This window comes from Apiospora aurea, assembly GCF_038362705.1.
Source record: "Apiospora aurea strain CBS 24483 chromosome Unknown utg000001l_segment0_segment0, whole genome shotgun sequence".
Classification (NCBI taxonomy): Eukaryota; Fungi; Ascomycota; class Sordariomycetes; order Amphisphaeriales; family Apiosporaceae; genus Apiospora; species Apiospora aurea.
The window spans coordinates 2,846,481-2,867,872 of NW_027117388.1; the positions used below are offsets into that span (position 1 = coordinate 2,846,481).

The window sequence follows — 21,392 nt, forward strand, 5'->3', positions numbered from 1 at the left end:
TTACTTGACAGAGGCTCAAACTTGAGAGGGCAGACTATATCGTCGTAAATACCATACTCTAGAACAGTACAAACTGGAAATCCCCGCTCGCATTCTCCCTCTCACAGCGCCTAGTAAGAGGATGGAACTATAAGTTACGGGGTGCGTGTCATTGGGTACCTTACGTCCGATACAAATCAGTTCAGAGGTAGTCGGAGGTATGCAGATTGGTAACCTAGTTTTCCCAACGACAGTGCAGACCCACCTTTCTTTTCTTTGCAGCCCACTTCTGATTTGCATCATCATCGTCCCGTCGCATCATGCGCGTATGAGAATAGTCTGTACAGACCCTTCAACAGCTGCATCTCAAGATCGCATCCAAGTTCGTCCTTCTAGCCACTCCTGTCACTCTGGCTTTAGTCGCCCCGTCTTGGTCTCATCAGCGCCATCATGAATTCTCTCATGATTTTCGACATCAAAGAGAAGGAGACAAGCTCACCCCAAGCGCCGAGCTTCCCACAGCCCAAGTCAACCGCCACTGGCTTTCCCGAACACAAGAAGCGTACACGGATATCAGCCTTCAAACAGAAGCGCCAAGGACAGCCGGCCGACGATGTCAAGCCCCCGACATCGACCCCGAGCTCCAACTCGAAGCCTAGCCCGACAGTCGAAGAGCACAGTACAGCACCAGCACCAGCACCAGCACCACGGCGAGATGGCGGCGCGGGCCCTGTCCAGCAGAGCTGGCCAGAGGATGAGAAGAGCAGCATAGATCGCGAAAACAGCCAAAGACTGGCTAGTATGTCACCTGAGGAAATAGAAGCAGCAAGGCAAGAACTGTTCAACGGCATGGACTCGTCTCTCCTCCAAAGGCTGCTCAAGAGGGCAAACCTGGATGAACAGAATGGCCCCTCGCCCTTTATGGACGACAAACCGGCCGAGCAGCCAGCAACACAGGCTGACGGCACCGAGCTTTCGTCCCCGCCCACTACGACTACAGATGTACAGGATACGGACAAGAGCGCCGCCAAAACAGAAGAGGGGCCCAAAACACCAAAGAAAAAGGTCACATTCGAGACGCCCACCGTGGAAGACGACAACGATGACAGTACTGCGCCCGCCCCATCATCCACCGCTCAACAGGCCGCCCAACCGGCCCCCTCCGCCGAAGACCATGACGAAGCCCAGCACGGACGGACGCACTGGCCCGAGCCCCCCCAAGTGCCCGACCTCGACCCGTCCGACCCCAACTTCCTCGAGGCCCTGCACACCAAGTACTTCCCCAACCTACCGGCGGACCCGAGCAAGCTGGCCTGGATGGCGCCGATCCCGACGGCCAACTCGCCCGCCGACTTCGACAGCCCGTACCACCCGCGCCAGTCCTCGCTGCCCATCTCGCAGCTGCGCTTCGACTTCCGCGGCACCCTGCTGCCCCCGCGCATCAGCCGCGCCGTCCCCGTCTCCAAGGGCCTGCACCACCACGGCGAGGCCCCCGAGGCCGCCGGCTACACCGTCGGCGAGCTCGCCCGCCTCACCCGCAGCGCCGTCCCCGGCCAGCGCTGCATCGCCTACCAGACGCTCGGCCGCATCCTCTTCCGCCTGGGCCGCGGCGAGTTCGGCCGCGACGACGTCGCCGAGGGCGTCTGGGCCACCGTCCAGGAGAACCGCGTCATGGAGAGCATCCGCGAGGAGGCCAACGTGGACCCCGCCGACTTCGCGGCCGGGAACATGGTCGGCGACGGCAGGGGGCGTGGCCACCGGAGCGCGTATGCTTTTGCCGTCGAGGCTTTGTGGCTATTCGAGAAAGGGGGCTGGAAAGAGAGGTTGCGACGAGGCAAATAGAGTCCCGAGTGCTATAGGGGACCCCTTGCTGTATATTAATCGTAGGACATCTAGGCCTCTGAACTCGACGCTTGGCAAAAGCCACAATTTCAACCTCGTAAGATCTGGAGGCGCTAGGCCATGCCTGTCATACGAAGCTGGGGCTATTAAGAAATTACCTCCTGGTGCTAATCCAGGGACTGATTATTCGGCTTGCGAGAAGAAGAAAAACGGTAAGAATAGAAAATGAAAATGCTTGACTTGAGCTAGTATAACACGGCCGAAGAGAATCGCATCAACCTTTCACCTTACACCAGACAGCATCTACCATGCTACGCGTTGCTACCGGAAATTTGGATACTACTTTTCGTGCCCTTTCCTCGGTCAACAAGGTGCCGTTGATGCCCCCAATTCCATGGCAATTCAAGACTTGCTGTATAAGTCGTCTCTAGCTGCCTCCTTGTTGCGCCCCCAAATTTTGTATCTAGAACCCCTCCTTGCCAGCAGAACTAAAAGCGGCTTGGGCGCAATATGCCTAATACCCTCGCTCCATTGTTGATTTTTCCTGAAATCCTCATGAAATCCGGGGTTGACGAAGATGGCATTCATTCATTGTGTTGAGAAACGTTATTGGTGGTTGTCGAAGAACTAAAGAACCCAAATAGTTGTAAAGGGTTTGGTCGGTCGGTTGATGGAGGCGATTACAGGAGGGAGTCGAGGCGAGTGAAGACACTGAGGCAAGCGGCGACAACTTCGAGCTGAAGCTCCTTATCCTTGGCCTTGTTGCCTTCCTATCTCGTGGCATCTGGATTAGCATGATACTCGGCCAGGTCTCAAAGTGCATTGAGGGTCCTACCTCGGCGATGACCTGCGGGATGTTGGCTCCGATACCCTGGCTGCCAGTCTTCTTGCCGAAAGGCCATTGGCTATATTCGGCAAGGATCTCGTCGGTCTGCGTGAAGGCGCGTTCTCGAGCTTCGTGGCCGAGGGTGCTCAATGCGTTCTCCAAGACGTTGGCGGCATAGGCAGCGCAGACCATGGCAATTGTTCGTGTGTAGCGGAACTCGAGATTCTCGGGGAGGAATTGCGAAGCGGGCAGGACAACGGTACGCTGGGTCAGCACGTTTCTAACGCGCCGGCGGATTTCCTCCTTGGCGCCACCATCGGCGACTGGGTGTGTGGCCATGTCGAAGAGCAAGAAGTTGCGCTTCTCGGTTCGCAGGATGCCTTTGTCGACCAGACCTTTGCAGAGCCGCTCTCGAACTTGCTTCAATTGGTAGCCAATCTTCATTAGGTTCCATGTCTCGCCTATAGGCGGTTAGCCACTTGTTCGACTTCGATATCTTATGATGTCCAGGACCAGTGCGTATTTTCGTTTCACGGGATGGGGGTTTTGTCGGGTGCTAAGTGTTTAGACGTACCACTCATCAGATCGATCCAAGAGCTGACGCTCATCTTCTCGCTGGCCTTCATCATCTTCAGCGCCTCGTCAAGGAGGACTTCTCCGGTAAGGGTGTCGTCGACAACTTCGATCACTCGGTCGGCAAGGGGGAACCGCCGCCTCGAGGGGTCTTTCTGCATGCTGATACGGCCACGGAAGGCAAGCTCGAGGACGATGCAGCCACGAAGCGCATAGCTGATGTTGTCGTTCCAGAACGAGAGGTAGCCCTAGGAGCAGCGGCGGATCAGCATCTGGTCGGGGGAGATGAGGGCGAGGGCGGGGGCGTGGGCGTGATTAGGGGCATGAGTTACCTGTTTGTCCTTCAAGCCCAGCAATATCACCTCCTCCATGAGGGTAAGCTTGGGCTGCTTGCTTCGCTCGGCGCTCTCGCTGATGTCGCGCGGGTCGAAAGCAATCTTGTGGCCATTTTCGCCCGATTCGTAGCTGGTCTCCGGGGCGGCGTCGCGAACATTGGTGGCCGACGCACTGCGACTGGGGCCGTTGCTGCCTTCGCCGTCGCCCGCAGCCGGGCCGCCGCCCGCACCGCGGCGTCTGGTCAAGCCGGACGACATTATGAAGGGTTGTAGGTCAGTACAGGACGTAGGATTAGATAATTATATGTGGTCAGGAAAGGGATGGGCGACGTTGCGTTCAGCGTGACCCAATGCCAATGCCGGTGCCGGTGAGAGGAGGCGAGCGTCGCAATCGACTCGCGTGAGATTGAATCGAATGTACTGGGACAACCTTTCTTTCCCCCAATGATGTCGCGCCTATGGTTTCTTTGTGGATCGGGGAAGCGCCAGGCCGAAATTCAATTGACACGACGATGAAGGTTTGACAGGGGAAGACCAAACCAGGAATCAAGAGCGGGCAGAGCAGTCGGGTGGCAGTCGATGGGCAAGCCTCTTCTCTCTACACGTCCTGCTGCTGCGAGTTGTAATGTTCGGGATGCGGATGGGATTGTTCTGTTCTGTTCTGTAGATACGGTCTCCTTTCAGCCAGCCCTGGCTTGGTAGCTCGACGTCGAGTTAGAATTGAAGGTGGACCGTGTCATCAATTAATCAACGAAATGAGATGGATGGATTGGTTATCGGGCCAGGCACGCCAGATTAATCAACGTCTACTACAAAGTGGTGCACAGTCGAGTGAGGGCCCCGACTCTCCCTGCCTCCAGGCGCCAGCCAGGCTACTACCGCACCGGCTAGGCTGCCCCCTTTTTTTCCCTTCCAGGCATGGCCAGGCAGGGCCAGGTCACTATCCAGGTGGGCTTGGGGGAGGGAGAGGTTACGCACTGTAGTTCCAGTCAAATCTCCAGCCTCAAGCCAGTAGGGCCCGCTAATTATTTCAGCCAAGTGCCAGGCTGCCAGGGGGGGTCTGTCTGAACGTCTTTTCCATGTGCGCTTCCATTGCTTACGGTGGTGGGGTCGAGCCTCAATATCTACATCATGTACGGAGCACCAGGTCGCAATCTCATCTCAAAGCAACGATGCGGCTGGACGATGCAGATTTCAATTTGGAGTAATCTACTACTTGGTGAGTGCGCCCAAGGCTTACACAGACGTACGGCAAGCAATCCGACATTGTCCGTGTTCATACCAACCTGCCTAGAAGTAGTAGAACGAAGGCAACGTGTCAGCGAGGAAGCTTGGTAACACAGCTAGGCATGGTCGCGTGCCTTTTCTCCCGTCAAGCACATGATTTGTCTGCCTGCATTTCCAGATACTTCTCTCCACACACCATCTACTTTTTCTCCGGATGTCTATCTCTGCCCGCAAGCTTACCCGATGGATGATGTAGCTGGGTGGAGAGAGGGTATGCGTGGGGTACATTAACATCCATCCATTTTGTGGCATATTCTAAGTACCTAACTTACCTAGGTACCAATGCCTACTAATAATGGAGGGTCTCGATCACCGCCACAGAGCCATCCGAACCATGATGACTCCATCTACGTACATACAATGCATCTATGCTGGTTGACAATACAGGGTTGTCGACTGCGTGCAGAACATGCGGTCTCTTTGCTCACCCTAGACAATCAGTCTTTGTGCTACGACAGAGCACACAAAGACTGTCAATAACAAAACCTACTGTGCCCCCTTTCAGCTTATGGGTATATAACAATGCCATGGTACTCGAGTCTCACTGCCATGGTTTATGAATGTTTATAAACGTGCTATCAGCAAGCTTCCCCTACTCTCCAAGCTGAATCCCAATAATCACCCACTAATATCCCTTCGACTACTGCATTCTACAGATATCCCTGATTCAATGGAGTCCCCGGACTACTTGCTACTCGACCCCGACGAGTTGGAAGAGCATCACAAGTACATGCTCAAGACTGGGTTGGGGAAAGAGGAGTTCCTCGAGAGCGAGTGGAACTGCATGGGTATCAAGCTCAAGAACTTTCTCTCCTTCGACGGCCACCCGCGGGTGCGCAGCACCACGACGCCTGGCCAAGGAGCTAAGGAGACACACTCGAACGCCCTGAGAATTATGCGCGTTCTTTGTTGTCAAATCATACTACCAAGTATGGAGAATAGGGGGCCTCGCGCGGCTGCTAATGATTCCAGTGAGAACAGCTCAGGCACCAAGGGCAAGGAGCCACCTCTCGTCGTAGCAGATCTCTTGGCTTCGATTAGAGAGAGACGGCAAAAGGAAAAGGCCAAGGAAGCAGACGAGGCGTTCTTCCGCCCTCGCAAGGTTGAACGGTACGACTGGTCCAAGTACGACCCGGATGCGTCCGATGACGATGTCGATGTATGGAAGATGAAGTCTGCGTCTGTCCCAGATGGGGCGTCGATGGCCAGCTACGAACCGTGCTCGTCATCGGAAGATGGGTCTTCCATCCACGAGCCAAGCTTCCCATCTGACTTTGGGTCCTCTAACATCAGCCTAGGGAGCAGCATGCTAATGAGCCCAGAGCAGCCTCGTCTTCCCACCATATGTGCTAGAACAGTCCCACCGGTTCGTTCAAATCGTTATCTGGGTAACCCAGGACCGGTGGGTAGCGATAGTCTCTCCCGGGACCTGCGCCGCCTGGCGGCCCGCGACAGAGACCCCAAGCCAGACCGTGAACATACCGCCTCAGGCTCTCTGTCTGTTGAACCCCTGAGATTGGTGAAAGCTATCGGCAAAGATTCTTCGTCAACCACGCCCTCTTCAAAGTCCAAAGGCTCCACCTCTGGCCGATCCTCATCGTCCGTCACTTCTGGTAAGTCTCAGGCCAGCACCATACGGCCTGGCTCCTCCCAGAGGTCCGAGGGGCACGACTCCGTTATTACAGTAATTGAACGTCCAGTCACGCTCAAGGCCGCAGTAAGTCTCTCTCGAACTCAATCCAAGCGGAAGGCTAGAATTGCGACAGAGCCCCATGCCGCCCAGTCGTCCGACACAGTTCCTCCGCCAGAAGACAAACCCCGGGCCCCCAAGACTGCAAGGCCACGCAACCACACCCGGCGTAGTTCGCTGCAGATGCCGCTGGCCTCTCCCCGGATTGGTGGCGGATCGCGGCCCCCCCTTGTCGGGCAGCGCTTATGGAGGATCCCGCAACTGCTGCGCTGCCGCTGACTGCCGTGAGTGTAGAGAGAGCACCACGCCCGAGAAGTACTTCCCATTCGAACAACAAGGTGCACTGCGGCCCAAACCAGAGTCCAGGCACCAGAGCCAATACTACACCTAAGTTGACTTGGCGGCGGCTTCGCTATCGATGGCCATTCCCGGATAGCTATTTAGGTGTCGCCTCGTGCTGATTACCAGTACTAATCCCGATCAATCAAGGTCAACATGAGTAAGTAGAGTGGGGATATGCCTGTGACATCCAACGGGTGACATGTTATATATTATAGATACAGGTACAGCAGAATCATATAAGCTTCCCAGTATAGTATGCCTTTGGGTCCGCGCCATTCATTTGCGATGTGTTCTAATGAAAGTAAAGCACCAGGCTGCTCCGTTAAGGCTTCCAATCCATCTCAGTAATAATAGACAGAACCCGGAAAGAGCGCGACGACTATAAATCCCGAACACTAGTTGAAGCAAGCCGCTACCACAAGCCGGACCTTTTGCTGCGTCGGTGGTGTAAACGGATGCAACAAGCCGCGGGCGGCATACCAGTCCACATGTGGCCATCGTATACGGCAAGTAGGGAACATCGCACGCACCTCGTCAGGCGTAACGTCGCACAACCTCCACCAACCCGGCTGCCGATATTATAGCTAGCCTGTTACCCCGTCGCTCACGTACCAACCAGTTCCTCATGAAAGGTAAAGAAAACCAGCACTCAAAAACACACGGCGCGCCCGCGCATGTTCTGTCTCCCTTTCGATATCTCTCGCTCTCTCTCTTTTTCCTTCGCCTTCCCCTCGCGGAGGGGATTCGAAGCTTTGCGACCGGCGAAAGATGCCCTCTTTACCCATTTCATCGCCATCGATCTCATCCTCATCGCAGTGCTCCTCCCCATCCCGAGCGTCCCCTTCACCATCACGGAGCAAGTTTGTGACCGAGAGGGCGACCCCGCACCAGAGCGCCAAACCAGCGGCCTCGCGTCGTACAAGTACAAGATCGAGTTCAGAGAGGGCGCCCCACGTACGTCGTCGTCGATTTTCTGGCATACCCCTTTTTGATTACTACCCGTGTCTCTGTCTACCTCTGTCTCTCTTTCTCGCAAGCGACATGTAGCCACGGCATTAGGAAAAGGGGGCAGACAGGTTGAAGCGGCTGACGTTTAGCTCCCTAGGGTGGTGGCCGCGCTGGTACTCTTTCATCACATCCCAAACAAGTAGACGGTAGTAGTCTGGAGTCAGAAACGCTGCCACTCGCTCGGCAGCCGCCGTTGGCTCTGGCACACCCGCACCAGCAGCAGCTTCACTACCAGACGTTCCAGGACATTCCGGCCCCGTCCGTCGACGGTCCCTCGGATGAGGAGGATGAGTTCTCGGAGACGTCGGACTGGTCGATGGTCGTGCAGGTCCTGTTTGGTCTGGCCGCCGGGATGATCGTCATCTGGCTGATGGTCCAGATGGTCCTCTTCGCAATCGCATGGTACGCCTAGGGGGACGAGGCCTGATGACTTGTGGGGAGGACATGGACGTCGCCGTCGTCTTCGGAGAGCGGCAAGAACGACGTGCTGCGGTCGTGGCTGGCTGGCTGCGAAGTTCGTAATTCTTTAGGATGGTGTGCGGTGTGGCGGCTTCTCGGTTGCTGGTGATAGGGGCAAACAGGCTGGCTGGGAGTGTTGCGTTCAATACAAGATCAGAAGGTTCACTGACTGCGTCGTTGGGAGTAATCAATGCATTCAATTAGAGGTTGAGATCAAGAGTACCACGTTATAATACCATTTCCAGTTGATACTGTTGGCAGTGCTCGCCGCCGCCGGCACCCTGGTGGTCCCATTCTTTCGTACTTGCGCTCTCGACATAAATACATTCAAAACGGACGCAGCCTTGTTGAAAGATGCGAAACAACATAGGGAACTGGCATCATGGAAAGTCACTACGTTGAATTCCTTGCCGGTGTTACGTATGGAGGTCTCGATGGACAAGCATAGATTCAATGTGCGTACAAGTGTATCATTATGAGCCGAGGCCCTGCCATTTCTATATTCACAGTGAGCTCATCTAGGCACTTAATAAAAGACCACGCTTTCCACCGCGATTAGGTCTTCTCCTCTTCCCCACTTCTTTTCCTCGCACATCACATCTCTTGAGACTTCCGCCTGTCATCCAACCCGAAACTACATCTGGAGTCAGCAGCACTCTTCCACCTCTCACGGCGACGAGAGCTCTGAATCATCCATCATGATTCTGGTCGTGGCCCTCCTGGGCCTGCTCTCGATGGTCTCGGCCGCCGCCAATCATCTACTTGTTCACCCCGACAGCCTTGTTGATCATGAGTACTCTCTCAAGGTCGAGAACGACACGGCATCTGCTGCTTTGGCCAATGGCACCGTCATTCACGACAATCGGGACCCGTGCACGAACAGAACTGATTATGAGATCGGCAAAGAATACCTCGAAGCGGATTGCCCCGCCCCCATCAAGTACATGAATACCGACGGGTTATGCGATGTTACCCAAGCCGCCGGTCGATCCACGCACCCCTGCGTTTCCTTTTGTCAAGTCCGTAGGTAGTCTCCTCGACGACGGACCGGGTTTTGCTTGCTGACTCAGGGCCGGCCGTCATTATTCTAGGCACAACGTATTACTACGACAAAGAGCAAATATGGGACAGGACCTGGTGCCGCGGGCCCCTCGACTGTGAAATCAGATCGAACCATGATTATATGCCTTACCATGTCGACTTCGAATGGTCTGGCATGGAAGACGTCTACAAGCGAGGTATCTCTGGCGAATGGTTTGCCTCCGATGCCGATATTTATAGCCCATCCCCGGCACAGAGCATTCACCTGGAGAAAGAGCAATGCGGGTATTGGACGTACATTACCTTCAAGAAAATCGTCTGGTAAGTCAAGTGCACAATCTACACTCGAACACACACACACATACACTTGGATGATCTGTGTCGCCCTAACAAGCCCCTTATAGTGGAAGTACCTCCTGGGCTATTGCCGATCAAGATCTTGGATCACAAAAGTGTTTATACGACAAAGTATGGGAGACTATCACCACCGTAAACGACTGCGTCGTGGTGAACCCTGTGGGCTGGTCCAGTGGTGTGGCAGGGAAAACCGTCTTCGTTCGGGTCAACTGCTGGGACCTCACAGTTCTCCCACCGGACCAGCAAGAGGATGGTGCATACATCCAGGCGGCCAGAAAGGTGTCGCCCGACGACCTGGATGTAAAACTTAAGAGCTGGATCGATTTCAGCTGCGACGTCTACGGCGAAGGGTGGCAAAATCCTGCTGTCTGGCTCCAAGGCAGAGGATTTCCGGGCAATGTAATCGGCACGGACGGTGGGCAACTCCAGTCAGACATCAGAATCCGCTGCAACATGCCAGGCGGTTGGCAGTTCGAGTGGCAAGCGGGATGGGGTCCGGACTACTGGGAGTGGTACGCCAATGTCCCCATAAAGACCAACAATGGCCTGCCCGCTGGATGGCAATGCGTCCTAGACCATCTTTATGGGATTGGTGGCCCGCGGAAAAAGCTCACCACCCGTCTCGCTGACCCCCTGCCTCGCTGACCCCCTTTTCTCCACCAAAATCGTAAAAACTTCATAATATTCAAAAGGTTCTATAAAATTAAATAAAATAGGTAAAATTAATCAGATCTTTATATTTTAAAATAAAAGACAATTTAAAGTTAATATAATTTGAATTTAAAAATATATAAATTTAACGCTATTAATATAACGCTTAAAAGGTGAATTTGAAATTTTATATATAAATTACTAAGAAATGTAAAAATTAGGATAAAACTTTAAATAAATATTATTATTTAAGTTTAAAACATTTTACGGTTACAAGATATTATTCAAGAGGTAAATTAAAGAAACGAAGCTTATAAGTAATTTATTTATTTAATTATTAATTTATTTTAAAATTTTAAATTATTTTCTATGTGGAAAAACTAGAGAAAATTTATTTTCTTTAATTAAAAAATGGTTTTATTTTATTTATTTTTTATTTCTAAAATAAAATACTTTATTAAGCTTAAATATAATAAATAATAAAATAATCACGTGATTTATATATAAACTTTATTTTATATTCGTTATAATAATATTTTAAATACCTTAATTTATTCTATTAAATAAAACTGTAAAAAATATAAAATCTTTATATTTACTATTTATTATAGTTAAATTCTAATAAAACGAAAATTCTTCTTTATATTTTAATTAAAATATTTAAAAATAGCCATTAGTCAATGAGAGGGGGAGTCAGTGAGGGGATACGTGAGCTAAACCAGGCGACGGACTGCAATCATAGGACCTAAACCACGAAGGATCTGCCGCCTCTAGGTAACGAAGAAGTTCTCGAGAGCATGATCAGATAAGCTAAATGGGGTTTAGGATGGGGCAAGGCAGTGCTTTCGTTAACTACACATGCCTAAAAGAGTAGTAGACCAATACTAGCCTTCACCTTCGTAACATACTTTCAACACAAGTACAATTGGTTGCCCGTGTATAACAGATTGCAAGATATGTGTGAAGGAGTGCAATGTTTCGGTAAGAGACATAGTGAAACAGCCAAAGTCCATAGCCCCAAAGCACACAGAGCGTAATGATGCCAAGATCCCTGTTTACGGCTCTTTGTTTCGTCACAGCATCATTGCCCCAAATTTATTCTTGTATATATACAAGTCCTTTATCCCAAACCAAGTCCGTCCCTTTTCTCCATGCTCATAAGCACCCGGCTACCGCACCAATCGTGCCCAACAAAGAGCCTCCTCGTCAAGGCCTCTGCAGCAACACACTTTGACCAAGACTCTTTTTCTTATATGAAGACGGGCACGTCCAGCACAATGAAATCCCCTTCTCCATCTCCTCGTCTTTCTTCCCCCTACAAGAGATACGACCAAGAACCCCCGCCGGGCCTATCCACTCCCGCAGTCATTGGCTATTGTAGCGCGGTAACCTTTCTCGGCATCTTGGCACTCATCATCTACTTATTGTGTGTAGACCGTAGAAAGAGGCACGAGCGAAGGCGACAACAGCAGCGGCAGCAGCGAAGCTCGACCCCACCGCCACGAGTGTCGAACCCCGAATTCGTAGACATAGAGCTCGGGAGGCTGACACCTCCCCGGCCGACGTCGATGGTGTCGTCCATCTCGACTTGGACTGCCTCCTTTGCTGGGGGAACCAAGCCGCGACTACCTCGGACTCGGACTCGGTCTCGAGCCGGTCCAGTTTCTGGAGCTATCTGCTCCCTGGCATTGTCCGCCAACGCCGGGGCGAAGATATCTTCGGGGGAGACTTGGAAGGACACCTCAGTCTACCGACTACCCGGCGGAACTCTGGTGGTGTATCCGAGTGAGCGACAGTTTGTTGCTCCCAGTATGGGTGAGTCAGCCACAGCCCCTGTACCACCCCCTCCACCCAGAACCGGCCGACCGAGTAGATTCGTTGAGCATATGGACGACTAAGTCCCCATGCTTTGATGACTGCTTTCATACGTGCGTTCTTGTGTGGTTGCATGTTTGTTTAATGTTTCGACTGTTTCCGCTGTTTCGAGGTTCTAAGTGATACGTTGCTGGTGCCAACAGTGACTAGACCATCTCCACTTAAACCCGTAGATGTTTCGATATTAAGCAATAGTGCCCAATATACATGTTTAACACAGCTTTCCTCTGGTCCTAATCTCTTCAATCTCTATCCTGCTTTTTCTGCTTTGGCTTCACTAGTGTTATGGTCTCATTATGTTCCAATATAGTGACATGCTGAGACTGATTTGTATAGTTGATTTATAATGCATACGACGAAGATTCGGCACTGCGAATGGATATAGGTATGATTGCGTTGGCCGTACTACGTACAAGAGCCAGCTCAAACCCATCCCTACATGGCCGCCTCAAATATCAGCTTGGGTCTTGAGGACTTTGAAAGCATCCTCCCTCCGTCCCCTGAAGCGGGCCTCGCCCGCTTTCCAGTTGATGACCTGCCAGATGTTCTTGATGTAGGTCGCCTTGTCGTTCTTGTATAGCAGGTAGTACGCATGCTCCCACATGTCCACGCCGAGGATGGGCGTGTCGCCCACGACGACGGCCTCCTGGTTCGCGAGGGTTACGATACGCAACTGGCCCGTCGCGGCCTCCCGGACGAGCCAGCCCCAGCCGCTGCCCTGGATGCCCAGCAGCGCCGCGCCGAAGGCCGCCTGGAACTTCTCGAGGCTGCCCCAGGTCGCGCCGATGGCGGCCAGCAGCTGGGGTGCCGCGGCTTCCGGCCGGGCGTCAGGCGACGACGCCGGCGTTAGGTTCTCCCAAAACAGCGAGTGGTTGATGTGGCCGCCGCCGTTGAAGCGGATGGCCGAGAGCTGCGCCGCCGAGTCGTGCAGTCTGCCTTCGGCTTGAGCTGCGGCCGAGGCCTCCAGCGCCTTGTTGAGGTTCGTCACGTAGGCCTGGTGGTGCTTGCTGTGGTGCAGCTCCATGATCTCCTTGGAGATGCTGGGCTCCAGTGCCTTAATTTATCGGAACACAGCAATAATAAGTATATGGCCCAAGTGGACGGAAATAGCTTACCCACGGAAAAGCTGAACTTACATCGTAAGCGTAGGGGAGTTTGGGAAGCGTGTAAGGTCCGGGCATGCTAGCGGTGATGGTCTGGTATGAGAGGACAATTGAGTTCGCAAGGCTACCGATGGATTGATGCAACGTCCACTTAAGGTGTTTCGTGGCTGCAAAGTAAAAAGCCACTGGACTCTGGAAGCACAGAAGAATTAAATGGGCATGTATGTTGGAAGGTAGATTTTGGGGCCGTAGAGAGGGAGTTGAGCACCTTGAGGGCTGCGGGCTTGGGGCAGTTTGTCATGGGCGATTCGCGATGCACACTCCCCGGCCATCAAGGTATCCGTCCGTCCATCCTCCCATAACGCACGCATCCTTGCTTCCAATCGCCAATATCCAAGTGCAACGGGCACGTAATAGATTGCGCAGACTTTGGAAACAAGTGTGATGTTGTCACGTTTGACCTTTGCATGCGATCTGCCCTTTGTCTGTCTAGGCCCTGGGGCGCACTTACGCTAAAAGTGCGCAAACTTGCTCACCCCCCCATTCACCCAACCGGCGTACCATTGAAGCACGAGGAAACTTGCTCAACTTAATAACGGCCTTCCAACGGCCGCCCGACCTGGTCAGCTGGGCCCTAGTCTCAACGGCCTCCTTTTATTCTATTCACAGGTAGGTACCTACTTACTTAAGTAAGCATACTTCCCTCCTGTTCTCATGGTACTCTTGACTCTGTTGTTCATCCGTATCAGTCCATACCCTCTTTCTACCCTTTTGGAATCCTCTCACTTAATCACTGCTATTCTCACCTTGACTTTGACGAATTCCAGTTCGCTATATCATATTACACGCTACTATACTTCATCAACTCACGACTCAAATCTTGCTGGCCCATCATGTGCGGTAACAACTCAAGGCCATCTTACGGCGGCGCGATTGCCATCCTCAACCCTCCCGAACGTGTTAGTGGAGGACTGCCTAGCCCAGAAATGTCCGTCTCTGGTCGCCTGCTTTTCCACAGTGCCAGAGACGACACCTTGGCAACAGACGCTACTTTTATGCACGACGAGAACGCCGGATGTGGCGGCGGAGCGCTGTATACCATCGGAATCCAGTAAGACAATTCGTCCGGCATCTGCCCTACTACTGCACACACTCTCTGACAAGAAATAGCAAACTGGGAGACCTGACCACATCGGCACTTGTGAGCCCCTTCATACACAAGTTCAGCTTGGAAGGGAAAGACCCAGATTGCGATGCTCGACCACGGACTATGAGTGCGAGTCTAAGTCACCCCTTGAGGATTGAGGTCGGCCATGAAGGTATCATAGGTCGCAGAGTAACAGTATGGAAGCAGGGCGGTGTCTCGCCTTTGGCCGAAGGCATCATAGGTTACAATTAATACAGCACGTACCATTCTGATGTGAACCCTCACTCGTGAAAGAACGGCGACAACTGGGCATTGTTCATCGTAAGTTTCTTCTCTGCTCCAAATCTCGTTCATAACTGGTCCTTATATAAACGAAGACCAGAACTCAACTCCGCCGACTCCTTGAGAAAAAAAAAAAAAAAAAAAAAGCAAGCAAGCAAAATCAGAAACCTTCCTACTCCTTGCGGAGTCCCCATAGAGACCCCTTGCTGGCCTTCTTGGCCAGTTTCTTTTCCTTCTCGGCGGCTTTTTCCGCAGCTTTCTTCTCCTTGCGCACCCGCTCTCGCTCTAGTGCCTCCTCTCTGGCCTTGAGGGACTTCTGCCGAAGCCGTTCTCCCTCGTCAGCGGCGTCCACCTCTGTGGCATTGAGCCAGGGCGTCGGGCCCCGCATCGGCTGCTCGAACGTCTTGAGCGGCTGCTTCTTGATGGGGGCGGGCTTCCGTAGGTGGCTGGCACGGCTCGAACGAGCGGCCGAGCTGGTAGACGAGTGGCTCGGCTGCGGGGAGGCCGAGCCTCGGTCGGACATGGTCGCCGTGGAGTAGACCGACGAGGATGACGACCGCGGTGTGCTGGAGGCGACCACCTCCACCGGCGTGATGGACGTTATGGTGCTGTTGCCGGGCGAAACCACGAGGGGCGACGTTGGCGGTGGTGTCGGCGCCATGCGGAGCGGATGCGGTGGTGTGAGAAAAGCCATCTCCTTGTCCTTCCTCTTGTCGACTCTCGGCCTGACTCGGGCCAGGGCAGATTCATATTCACTGTCGTATAACTCCTCTTCCTCCTTCTCTTCCGCGATCTTGCCCAAACTGGGCTTTCTGGCGCTGACGGGGTTTCTTCTGCCCCTTTTCTTGACGATGAGGGGGAGGGGAAGCCGGTCAGTTCTGGATCCAGCTCCTAGCTATGATCGGAAGCGATCCGGCGCGCCTCGGTCAGTAGGTCTTCGACACTGCTCTGGCTGTCTTCAGGTTCCGGCGACTCGGGTTGTGACAATGCGACTCTCATATGGGCGGGAAGAGCTGGCATTGGGATGACCAAAGGCTTGCGCGTAGGCGTCGATGGTCCTACGGAGACTTGAGGCGGCAACACTGGGCTGTGAAGCTGCGATGAAAGTTCACCTCCCTTCCGTTTTCCGAGCGATCCATAGTCTTTGTTCGGCGAGCGAGATGCACCAGTCTCATAATGACATCCAGAAAATCCGGTGAAGGGTGATTGTAAGATACGATTGCTGTCTGCAGCAGGCTCATGATATTTGGCCGGACTTGCAGGCTCCTTCGGGGGCGGTCTCGCCGGAGGCGGACCCGGACTCGGAGGACAATCATTAGGTTCGGCGAAGCGTTGAAGCATCACCGCATGCGGAATGGTAGGTGACTCCGGGAGTGGCGTCTCCGACTGATCTTGGTCGTCCATGCTTGCTGAAGGATCTTGGTCGGTCATGGTGGGCAAGGTCGAATAAAGTTCTTCTAGATCGACGTCCTCATCTTGTGCAAGATCATCAACCGTACCGGCGCTTGTGGTAATACCGGGCTCCTCGGCAACCAGTACGAGTTTCGACTGATCTACAAGCTCCAAGATCGCACTAAAGTCATCCGATCCCAGAACGAAGTCAAGCTGCGGTAGAACTGGTGTTGGCTCATGACTAACTTTGACGGGACTGATGTTGAGCTCATCTTCCCCATAAGTCGAAGAAGCTACAATAGGTTGAATTAATGAGATTGTTCAATTTTCTTATTTCTCCAAAGGAAATACACTCACCTTCTTCTTCATTTGCGGGTCCGTCTCCGCTTGCCGGCTTTTCCTCACTTGAGGGCCTTTCATCGCTATTCTGGTCCGATCCAGGTTCATAACCTGAGTCGGGCGAGACCAGGTTCGCGGCAGTGACAGGGCCTTTGGGGATCAGCAGACCACTCTGAAGCGCATCCACCAGCGAGATGTTCTGCTGTGCGAGCGCGGGATGGACAAGCACGTTCAAGTGCATCAGCTCTTGCGGCGACAGCGCGCCTCCTGCATTGCTCTTGAAATAACGATTCGGTACCTCGCCCACAGGCACCGTGATCAAGAGAGAACGCCGATAGGACTCTTCTGTCGTGGACGTCGAAATGGATGATACGTCCTTTGCCTCGGCTTCATCTGCCTGCACGACTTCTTTCTGTTTCTGCAGGAGGGACCACAGCTTCATCGCCAGTTTCCCTTGGGGTTTCACCTTGGCCTTCTTCAAGTCTGTCGCGCCTGCAAACGTCAGCGACATCATCTCCTAGGTTTTCAGGCGACAGGAGGAATACCTTGAGAGTCCATGTTTGGTGGATTTCAACACTGACTTGCAAGACACACCAAAATTGCTGGCGAGCTGGATGCTGTTCTGTATGCTGTCGGCGATGATGTTTTTGAGGGTCGCCGACAGCGTCGTCGAAGATAAATGCCTTGATCCGTGTGGAGGTAGGCCTCTGCAGCGAATTACCCAAGCTCACTCCAATGCTCTCTTCGGTGCGATAAATCGATTTTTACTCGGCCAAAATTCTGGTTTCAACAGGAGGGTGCAGTGGCAGTGAGCTTTGCAAGCCCCAGTGCTTATAACACCCCAACAGTCCAAAGAGGGTACCGATATCCGAACAGATGGATCAAAACAGGCTTAAAGAGCTCGAAACTGTTTTTCGTCGTCGTTATGAGCCCGTGTATCAGGAAGATTTATCACTAGGGTTGCTTGAATCGAGGTTGAGGTCTTGGTTCGTCGAGTATGGTACATGTGGAAAGGTGCAGAATTGTCATGAGAGGGAGGAGAAATTGCGAAAACCAGGCCGACAATAGTCTGAATAGTCCGATTGTCAACCCAGGAGTTGACCAGAGATAGGAAAAAAGAACCGGACGCGGCGGCCTTCTGATGTGACGTCGGAGAACAAGGTAGATACGGCATTGAAGGCTGTTCACTGTTTTATGAACCTGTAAGTGTTGTGCCCGAACACATACATACGAACAGGACCCTTGCAAAGGTGTACGAGCTTGAGTGGATGTGATTGTGGGCAACGAAATCCAATGGTTTTGTTGCATTGGAATTGCAGTCAGTAAGCTACATGAGATCTCAATGCCATGATTGTTTGATTGAATATGTCAGCTCGGGTGCTGGTGAAAGATAAGTGAGGCTTCCGTGAATGATGGAAGGATATCTATTAACAACAGCATCAAGAGCCACCCTAAGTGCAGACTGATCTGTTTGGGCCATCTTTAATAAAGGTTGGAAAAGTCATCGCCGCAACGTCAAGCAGGCCTTGTCGCCAGACTTGAACAACGGTGAACTGACTGTCGCAGTTGGGATTCCCACTGCCATAAATAGACATTCTCTCTCTACACTCTACCCAAGTAGGTAGCGATGTATTGACTTGCATTCCTTAGAGAATTCCATAAGAGCCATCTTGTTCTGAAACTCTCATCATTGGGCATACCAAGGAGCATGCCGTTGTCGTTGTCGTAGTCGTAGCACGCCTTGATCGCGACTTATACGGCGAATCTTCGGATGACAATTGACTTGGATCTAATAATGTGCTACAGGTTCACAGCTGCGTCATAGGCAAACTACCAACCTCCTGCCAAGCTCACGTTAAGCTTTGGCGCCAAGTGGACCCAGTAGCTTGATGTGCCAAGTGGCAGGGTGGCCAGTGCCAAGTGGTTACACGAGATTGCCAATCCTTTCTTTGTGAGGCCTCCCTGATTCCCACGTCGCGACTTGTTTTTCGTCTGGGCATGAAGAACATCTGAAGAACCCGTGACAGAAGAAATCAATCTGATCGCTTTCATTTCATTTTCGCTCGTTACCAACTTTTGACCATGTTTTTAGGGCGGTGCGGCAATCGCATTGGCAGGACCAATGTGTCGGGCCTAGCCCAACGCGCTGCTGGCTTCATGCAGAGGCAGCGTCTCCAGCCAATTACGGCACAGCGCGCTAGCTTCGCCAGCACTTCACGACGGGCGCAGCAACAATACCAGCAGCATCAGCACCAGCAGCAAGGGGCCCGCCATGGGCAGTCCAGCACCCAAGATCCCGAGCCGTCTTTGCGCTCAAAGATGGTCGAATCGGCAGTGACGACGCTCGGCTCTGTACTGGTCCTGGCTGGAGGGTTCGCGCTCGCCGCATATGCGTACCACAGGTCCTACAAGCATCTTCAGCTGCGGAAGATGGCCAATGCCTTCCAGCCCGGAGATCCGGTGCTTGAGCTCGCTGCACACCGCAATGATGCGCCGGACCCGGACGCCGAGCACTGGATCCCAAGACCGGAACAGGCCAAGATTGATAACATCATTCATGGGGAAGGAAAGGGCCACTACTTCCTCATCATGGGCGAGAAAGGAAGCGGCAAAAGCAGCAGTAAGTGGGCAGGCATCTCTCTCTTCTCCCTCCCCATCTCTTTGAGGGCGTAAATTGCTCGGGTGGAACTGGGGTGGAACTGACACCCCGATGGGGCTCTGGTTGTTCGTTACAAGGATGGTGACTAGCTACATAGCCCTTCGTCCGACATTTGTCTGTTGCCAATCGGGTGGTCTGGTCTGGCCTGTGTGATTAGGCATCTAATTTACGGGCCGGGTGAATACGGTTCGGGTCAAACACAGAAAACCATCTGATCTTAGCCACCAACCCATGCATACATGGAGATTACTAATCAGACTCTTTATAGTGATCTTGGAAGCAATGCGCAAGAATGAAGGTGACGGGGTTTCCATGTTCGAGGCGCACGCGGATTTGGAGATCTTCCGCATTCGGCTAGGGAAGGCCCTGGACTACGAGTACCATGAAGATTACATTGGTGGTTACTTCAGCGAGCGGGGTCCAAGGGATACTACGGCGCTCTTGGACATCGAGAGGGCCTTCAACAAGCTAGAGAAGGTAGCGTTGAGGTATCGAAAGAACAAGAACAAACCGCTTGTCCTTGTCGTCAACCAATGTCATCTCATCAGGGATGATGATGATGGCAAAGATCTTTGGAGCTACTTCAACAGAGAGCAGAGCAGGTATGTGTATTTGCAAACAAACTTCCTCATCTTGTCCCATTTGCTTGTGCCGGGCCTCTTGACCAAAGATTTACCTTGACGGGCTGCCCCTTTACCGTATTTCTACTTACCTTGGCTCGGTGTAACATTTCTGTAACGGCATGCCCAAAGTCTCTGGAGGCGCATCTGCAAAGCCTCGCTCAACCCCTGCTAAAGCTGAAGAAACGCGTATACTAATGCTTCCATCTAGTGGGCTGCTTCCAATCTCGTCACTATGATCTTCAACACTGACGATTACTGGGTCTATGAAAGATTCAAGCAACTCGCGGCACGTATGGAAGTTATTTCGGTATCAGACCTGCCAAAGACCCAGGCAGTCGCTGCTTTGCGGAAGTATCGAGCCAAATACTTCAAGGAGAACGTTCCACTTAGTATTTTGGAGCAAGTATACGACCGTGTTGGTGGACGGTTGAACTTCCTCAACAGAGTAGCCAAGTCATCGAACATGATGGCAACTTGTGACCGGATCAAAGAGATAGAGAAGACTTGGTTTCTCAATCAATGCTGGATCCTTGGTATGGAAATGGACGACGATGTGATGGACCAGCAAAAGTGGGCTGTGAGTATGGTTTTCTGTGTGGTACGAATCTTACTGACAGTGGTGCAGTCAGCAGCAATGGTGCTTGCACAAGCACTTGTCGACAAGGAAGAAGATATGGAAAACACTTACGACGACGTAACAGGGCACGTGCTTCCCTCGTTTCAGATGCACAAGGCCCAACAGATCATGACACGCTCCGACTTCATTCGCGAGCTTGATCGGTTGAATCTTTTCACCATCACCAGCAACGCAGAAGTTCGAGCAAGCTCCGTCCCCATGCATCTTGCATTCAAGGAGATCTGCTCAGAAGAGGGCTTTAGGCAGTTCCTTGACGATACTTTGCAGCGTATCTCGGACATTGAGAGTTTGGGCCGCACAAGAGAACTTGTTGCGAAGGACCTTGTTCTCGGCGGAAAGTACGAGTTCAAGCAAGGGTGGAGAGGCAACGTCTCGGTGCAGTTGAAGGAAGACCCAAGCAAAGACGAAAAATAGATGGCTGCTATCCGGCTTAAGCAGAAGCTGACGGGACCGCCGTGATCTTGGGCCTGGCGCATGCCCCAAGATACGATGCAACCAAAAGCCTATTGCCAAAGGGCGTACAGAGGGATATTGTTTCGTGGCAACAAACCTGGCCGAAAGCAAGATGAATCTTGAAGAGGAAACACTCAGGGGGCTGCAAGGTAACAAATTCTCTGACACCCAGGTAGTCTCAGTGTTTGCGATAACCCTTTTCAAACCAAGCAGAGGTGAGCTGAGCATACAAAGGATGGGGGTGAAGAGAGCAGAGGGCAAGAGATGTAAGAGTGGCGAAGAATGGTCAGTGCAACAACTACTAGGGGGTTTGCACACCTTGTTTTCTTATGTTTAAAGGGGGCTTTCAGAAGGGACGCTCATGTATAATTGATATGTATATATAAAGCTTGTATGTTCAATATCTAGTTACACTAAGTAAGAGCAGTTGTACGATTTTAAGAAAGGGACATGTCAGTAGCTATTAAGTCACCTCCTATTGTCGCCATCCAC

General features: G+C 52.4%; 10 protein-coding genes across 10 annotated transcripts; 7 read left to right on the forward strand and 3 right to left on the reverse strand.

The window, feature by feature from the left end:
• Nucleotides 1-429: 429 nt before the first annotated feature.
• Nucleotides 430-1,821, forward strand: PG986_000896 (uncharacterized protein; the record flags this gene model as incomplete). The annotated part of the gene is made up of 1 exon (XM_066837118.1): nucleotides 430-1,821. One exon carries the CDS (start codon nucleotides 430-432, stop codon nucleotides 1,819-1,821), a length of 1,392 nt encoding a protein of 463 aa, XP_066706011.1.
• Nucleotides 1,822-2,501: 680 nt separating this feature from the next.
• On the reverse strand, nucleotides 2,502-3,813 carry PG986_000897 (uncharacterized protein; the record flags this gene model as incomplete). The annotated part of the gene is made up of 4 exons (XM_066837119.1): nucleotides 2,502-2,591; nucleotides 2,657-3,108; nucleotides 3,222-3,468; nucleotides 3,553-3,813. The coding sequence occupies 4 exons, from the start codon at nucleotides 3,811-3,813 to the stop codon at nucleotides 2,502-2,504; spliced, it is 1,050 nt and encodes a 349-aa protein (XP_066706012.1).
• A 1,699-nt stretch (nucleotides 3,814-5,512) lies between these two features.
• On the forward strand, nucleotides 5,513-6,811 carry PG986_000898 (uncharacterized protein; the record flags this gene model as incomplete). Its single annotated transcript, XM_066837120.1, has 1 exon — nucleotides 5,513-6,811. One exon carries the CDS (start codon nucleotides 5,513-5,515, stop codon nucleotides 6,809-6,811), a length of 1,299 nt encoding a protein of 432 aa, XP_066706013.1.
• A 737-nt stretch (nucleotides 6,812-7,548) lies between these two features.
• PG986_000899 (uncharacterized protein) lies at nucleotides 7,549-8,294 on the forward strand (the record flags this gene model as incomplete). The annotated part of the gene is made up of 2 exons (XM_066837121.1): nucleotides 7,549-7,828; nucleotides 8,026-8,294. 2 exons carry the CDS (start codon nucleotides 7,549-7,551, stop codon nucleotides 8,292-8,294), a joined length of 549 nt encoding a protein of 182 aa, XP_066706014.1.
• Nucleotides 8,295-9,039: 745 nt separating this feature from the next.
• PG986_000900 (uncharacterized protein) lies at nucleotides 9,040-10,384 on the forward strand (the record flags this gene model as incomplete). The annotated part of the gene is made up of 3 exons (XM_066837122.1): nucleotides 9,040-9,364; nucleotides 9,433-9,703; nucleotides 9,787-10,384. 3 exons carry the CDS (start codon nucleotides 9,040-9,042, stop codon nucleotides 10,382-10,384), a joined length of 1,194 nt encoding a protein of 397 aa, XP_066706015.1.
• Nucleotides 10,385-11,667: 1,283 nt separating this feature from the next.
• On the forward strand, nucleotides 11,668-12,179 carry PG986_000901 (uncharacterized protein; the record flags this gene model as incomplete). The annotated part of the gene is made up of 2 exons (XM_066837123.1): nucleotides 11,668-11,775; nucleotides 11,832-12,179. The coding sequence occupies 2 exons, from the start codon at nucleotides 11,668-11,670 to the stop codon at nucleotides 12,177-12,179; spliced, it is 456 nt and encodes a 151-aa protein (XP_066706016.1).
• A 534-nt stretch (nucleotides 12,180-12,713) lies between these two features.
• On the reverse strand, nucleotides 12,714-13,446 carry PG986_000902 (Manganese/iron superoxide dismutase- binding site; the record flags this gene model as incomplete). The annotated part of the gene is made up of 2 exons (XM_066837124.1): nucleotides 12,714-13,319; nucleotides 13,402-13,446. 2 exons carry the CDS (start codon nucleotides 13,444-13,446, stop codon nucleotides 12,714-12,716), a joined length of 651 nt encoding a protein of 216 aa, XP_066706017.1.
• Nucleotides 13,447-14,261: 815 nt separating this feature from the next.
• PG986_000903 (uncharacterized protein) lies at nucleotides 14,262-14,767 on the forward strand (the record flags this gene model as incomplete). Its single annotated transcript, XM_066837125.1, has 2 exons — nucleotides 14,262-14,479; nucleotides 14,539-14,767. The coding sequence occupies 2 exons, from the start codon at nucleotides 14,262-14,264 to the stop codon at nucleotides 14,765-14,767; spliced, it is 447 nt and encodes a 148-aa protein (XP_066706018.1).
• Nucleotides 14,768-14,969: 202 nt separating this feature from the next.
• Nucleotides 14,970-17,086, reverse strand: PG986_000904 (uncharacterized protein; the record flags this gene model as incomplete). The annotated part of the gene is made up of 4 exons (XM_066837126.1): nucleotides 14,970-15,688; nucleotides 15,742-16,482; nucleotides 16,547-17,020; nucleotides 17,074-17,086. The coding sequence occupies 4 exons, from the start codon at nucleotides 17,084-17,086 to the stop codon at nucleotides 14,970-14,972; spliced, it is 1,947 nt and encodes a 648-aa protein (XP_066706019.1).
• Nucleotides 17,087-18,622: 1,536 nt separating this feature from the next.
• Nucleotides 18,623-20,861, forward strand: PG986_000905 (uncharacterized protein; the record flags this gene model as incomplete). Its single annotated transcript, XM_066837127.1, has 4 exons — nucleotides 18,623-19,148; nucleotides 19,456-19,793; nucleotides 20,019-20,387; nucleotides 20,436-20,861. Coding segments are annotated over 4 exons (1,659 nt in total), but the record flags the coding sequence as incomplete, so codon positions are not given.
• Between the last annotated feature and the right edge of the window lie 531 nt (nucleotides 20,862-21,392).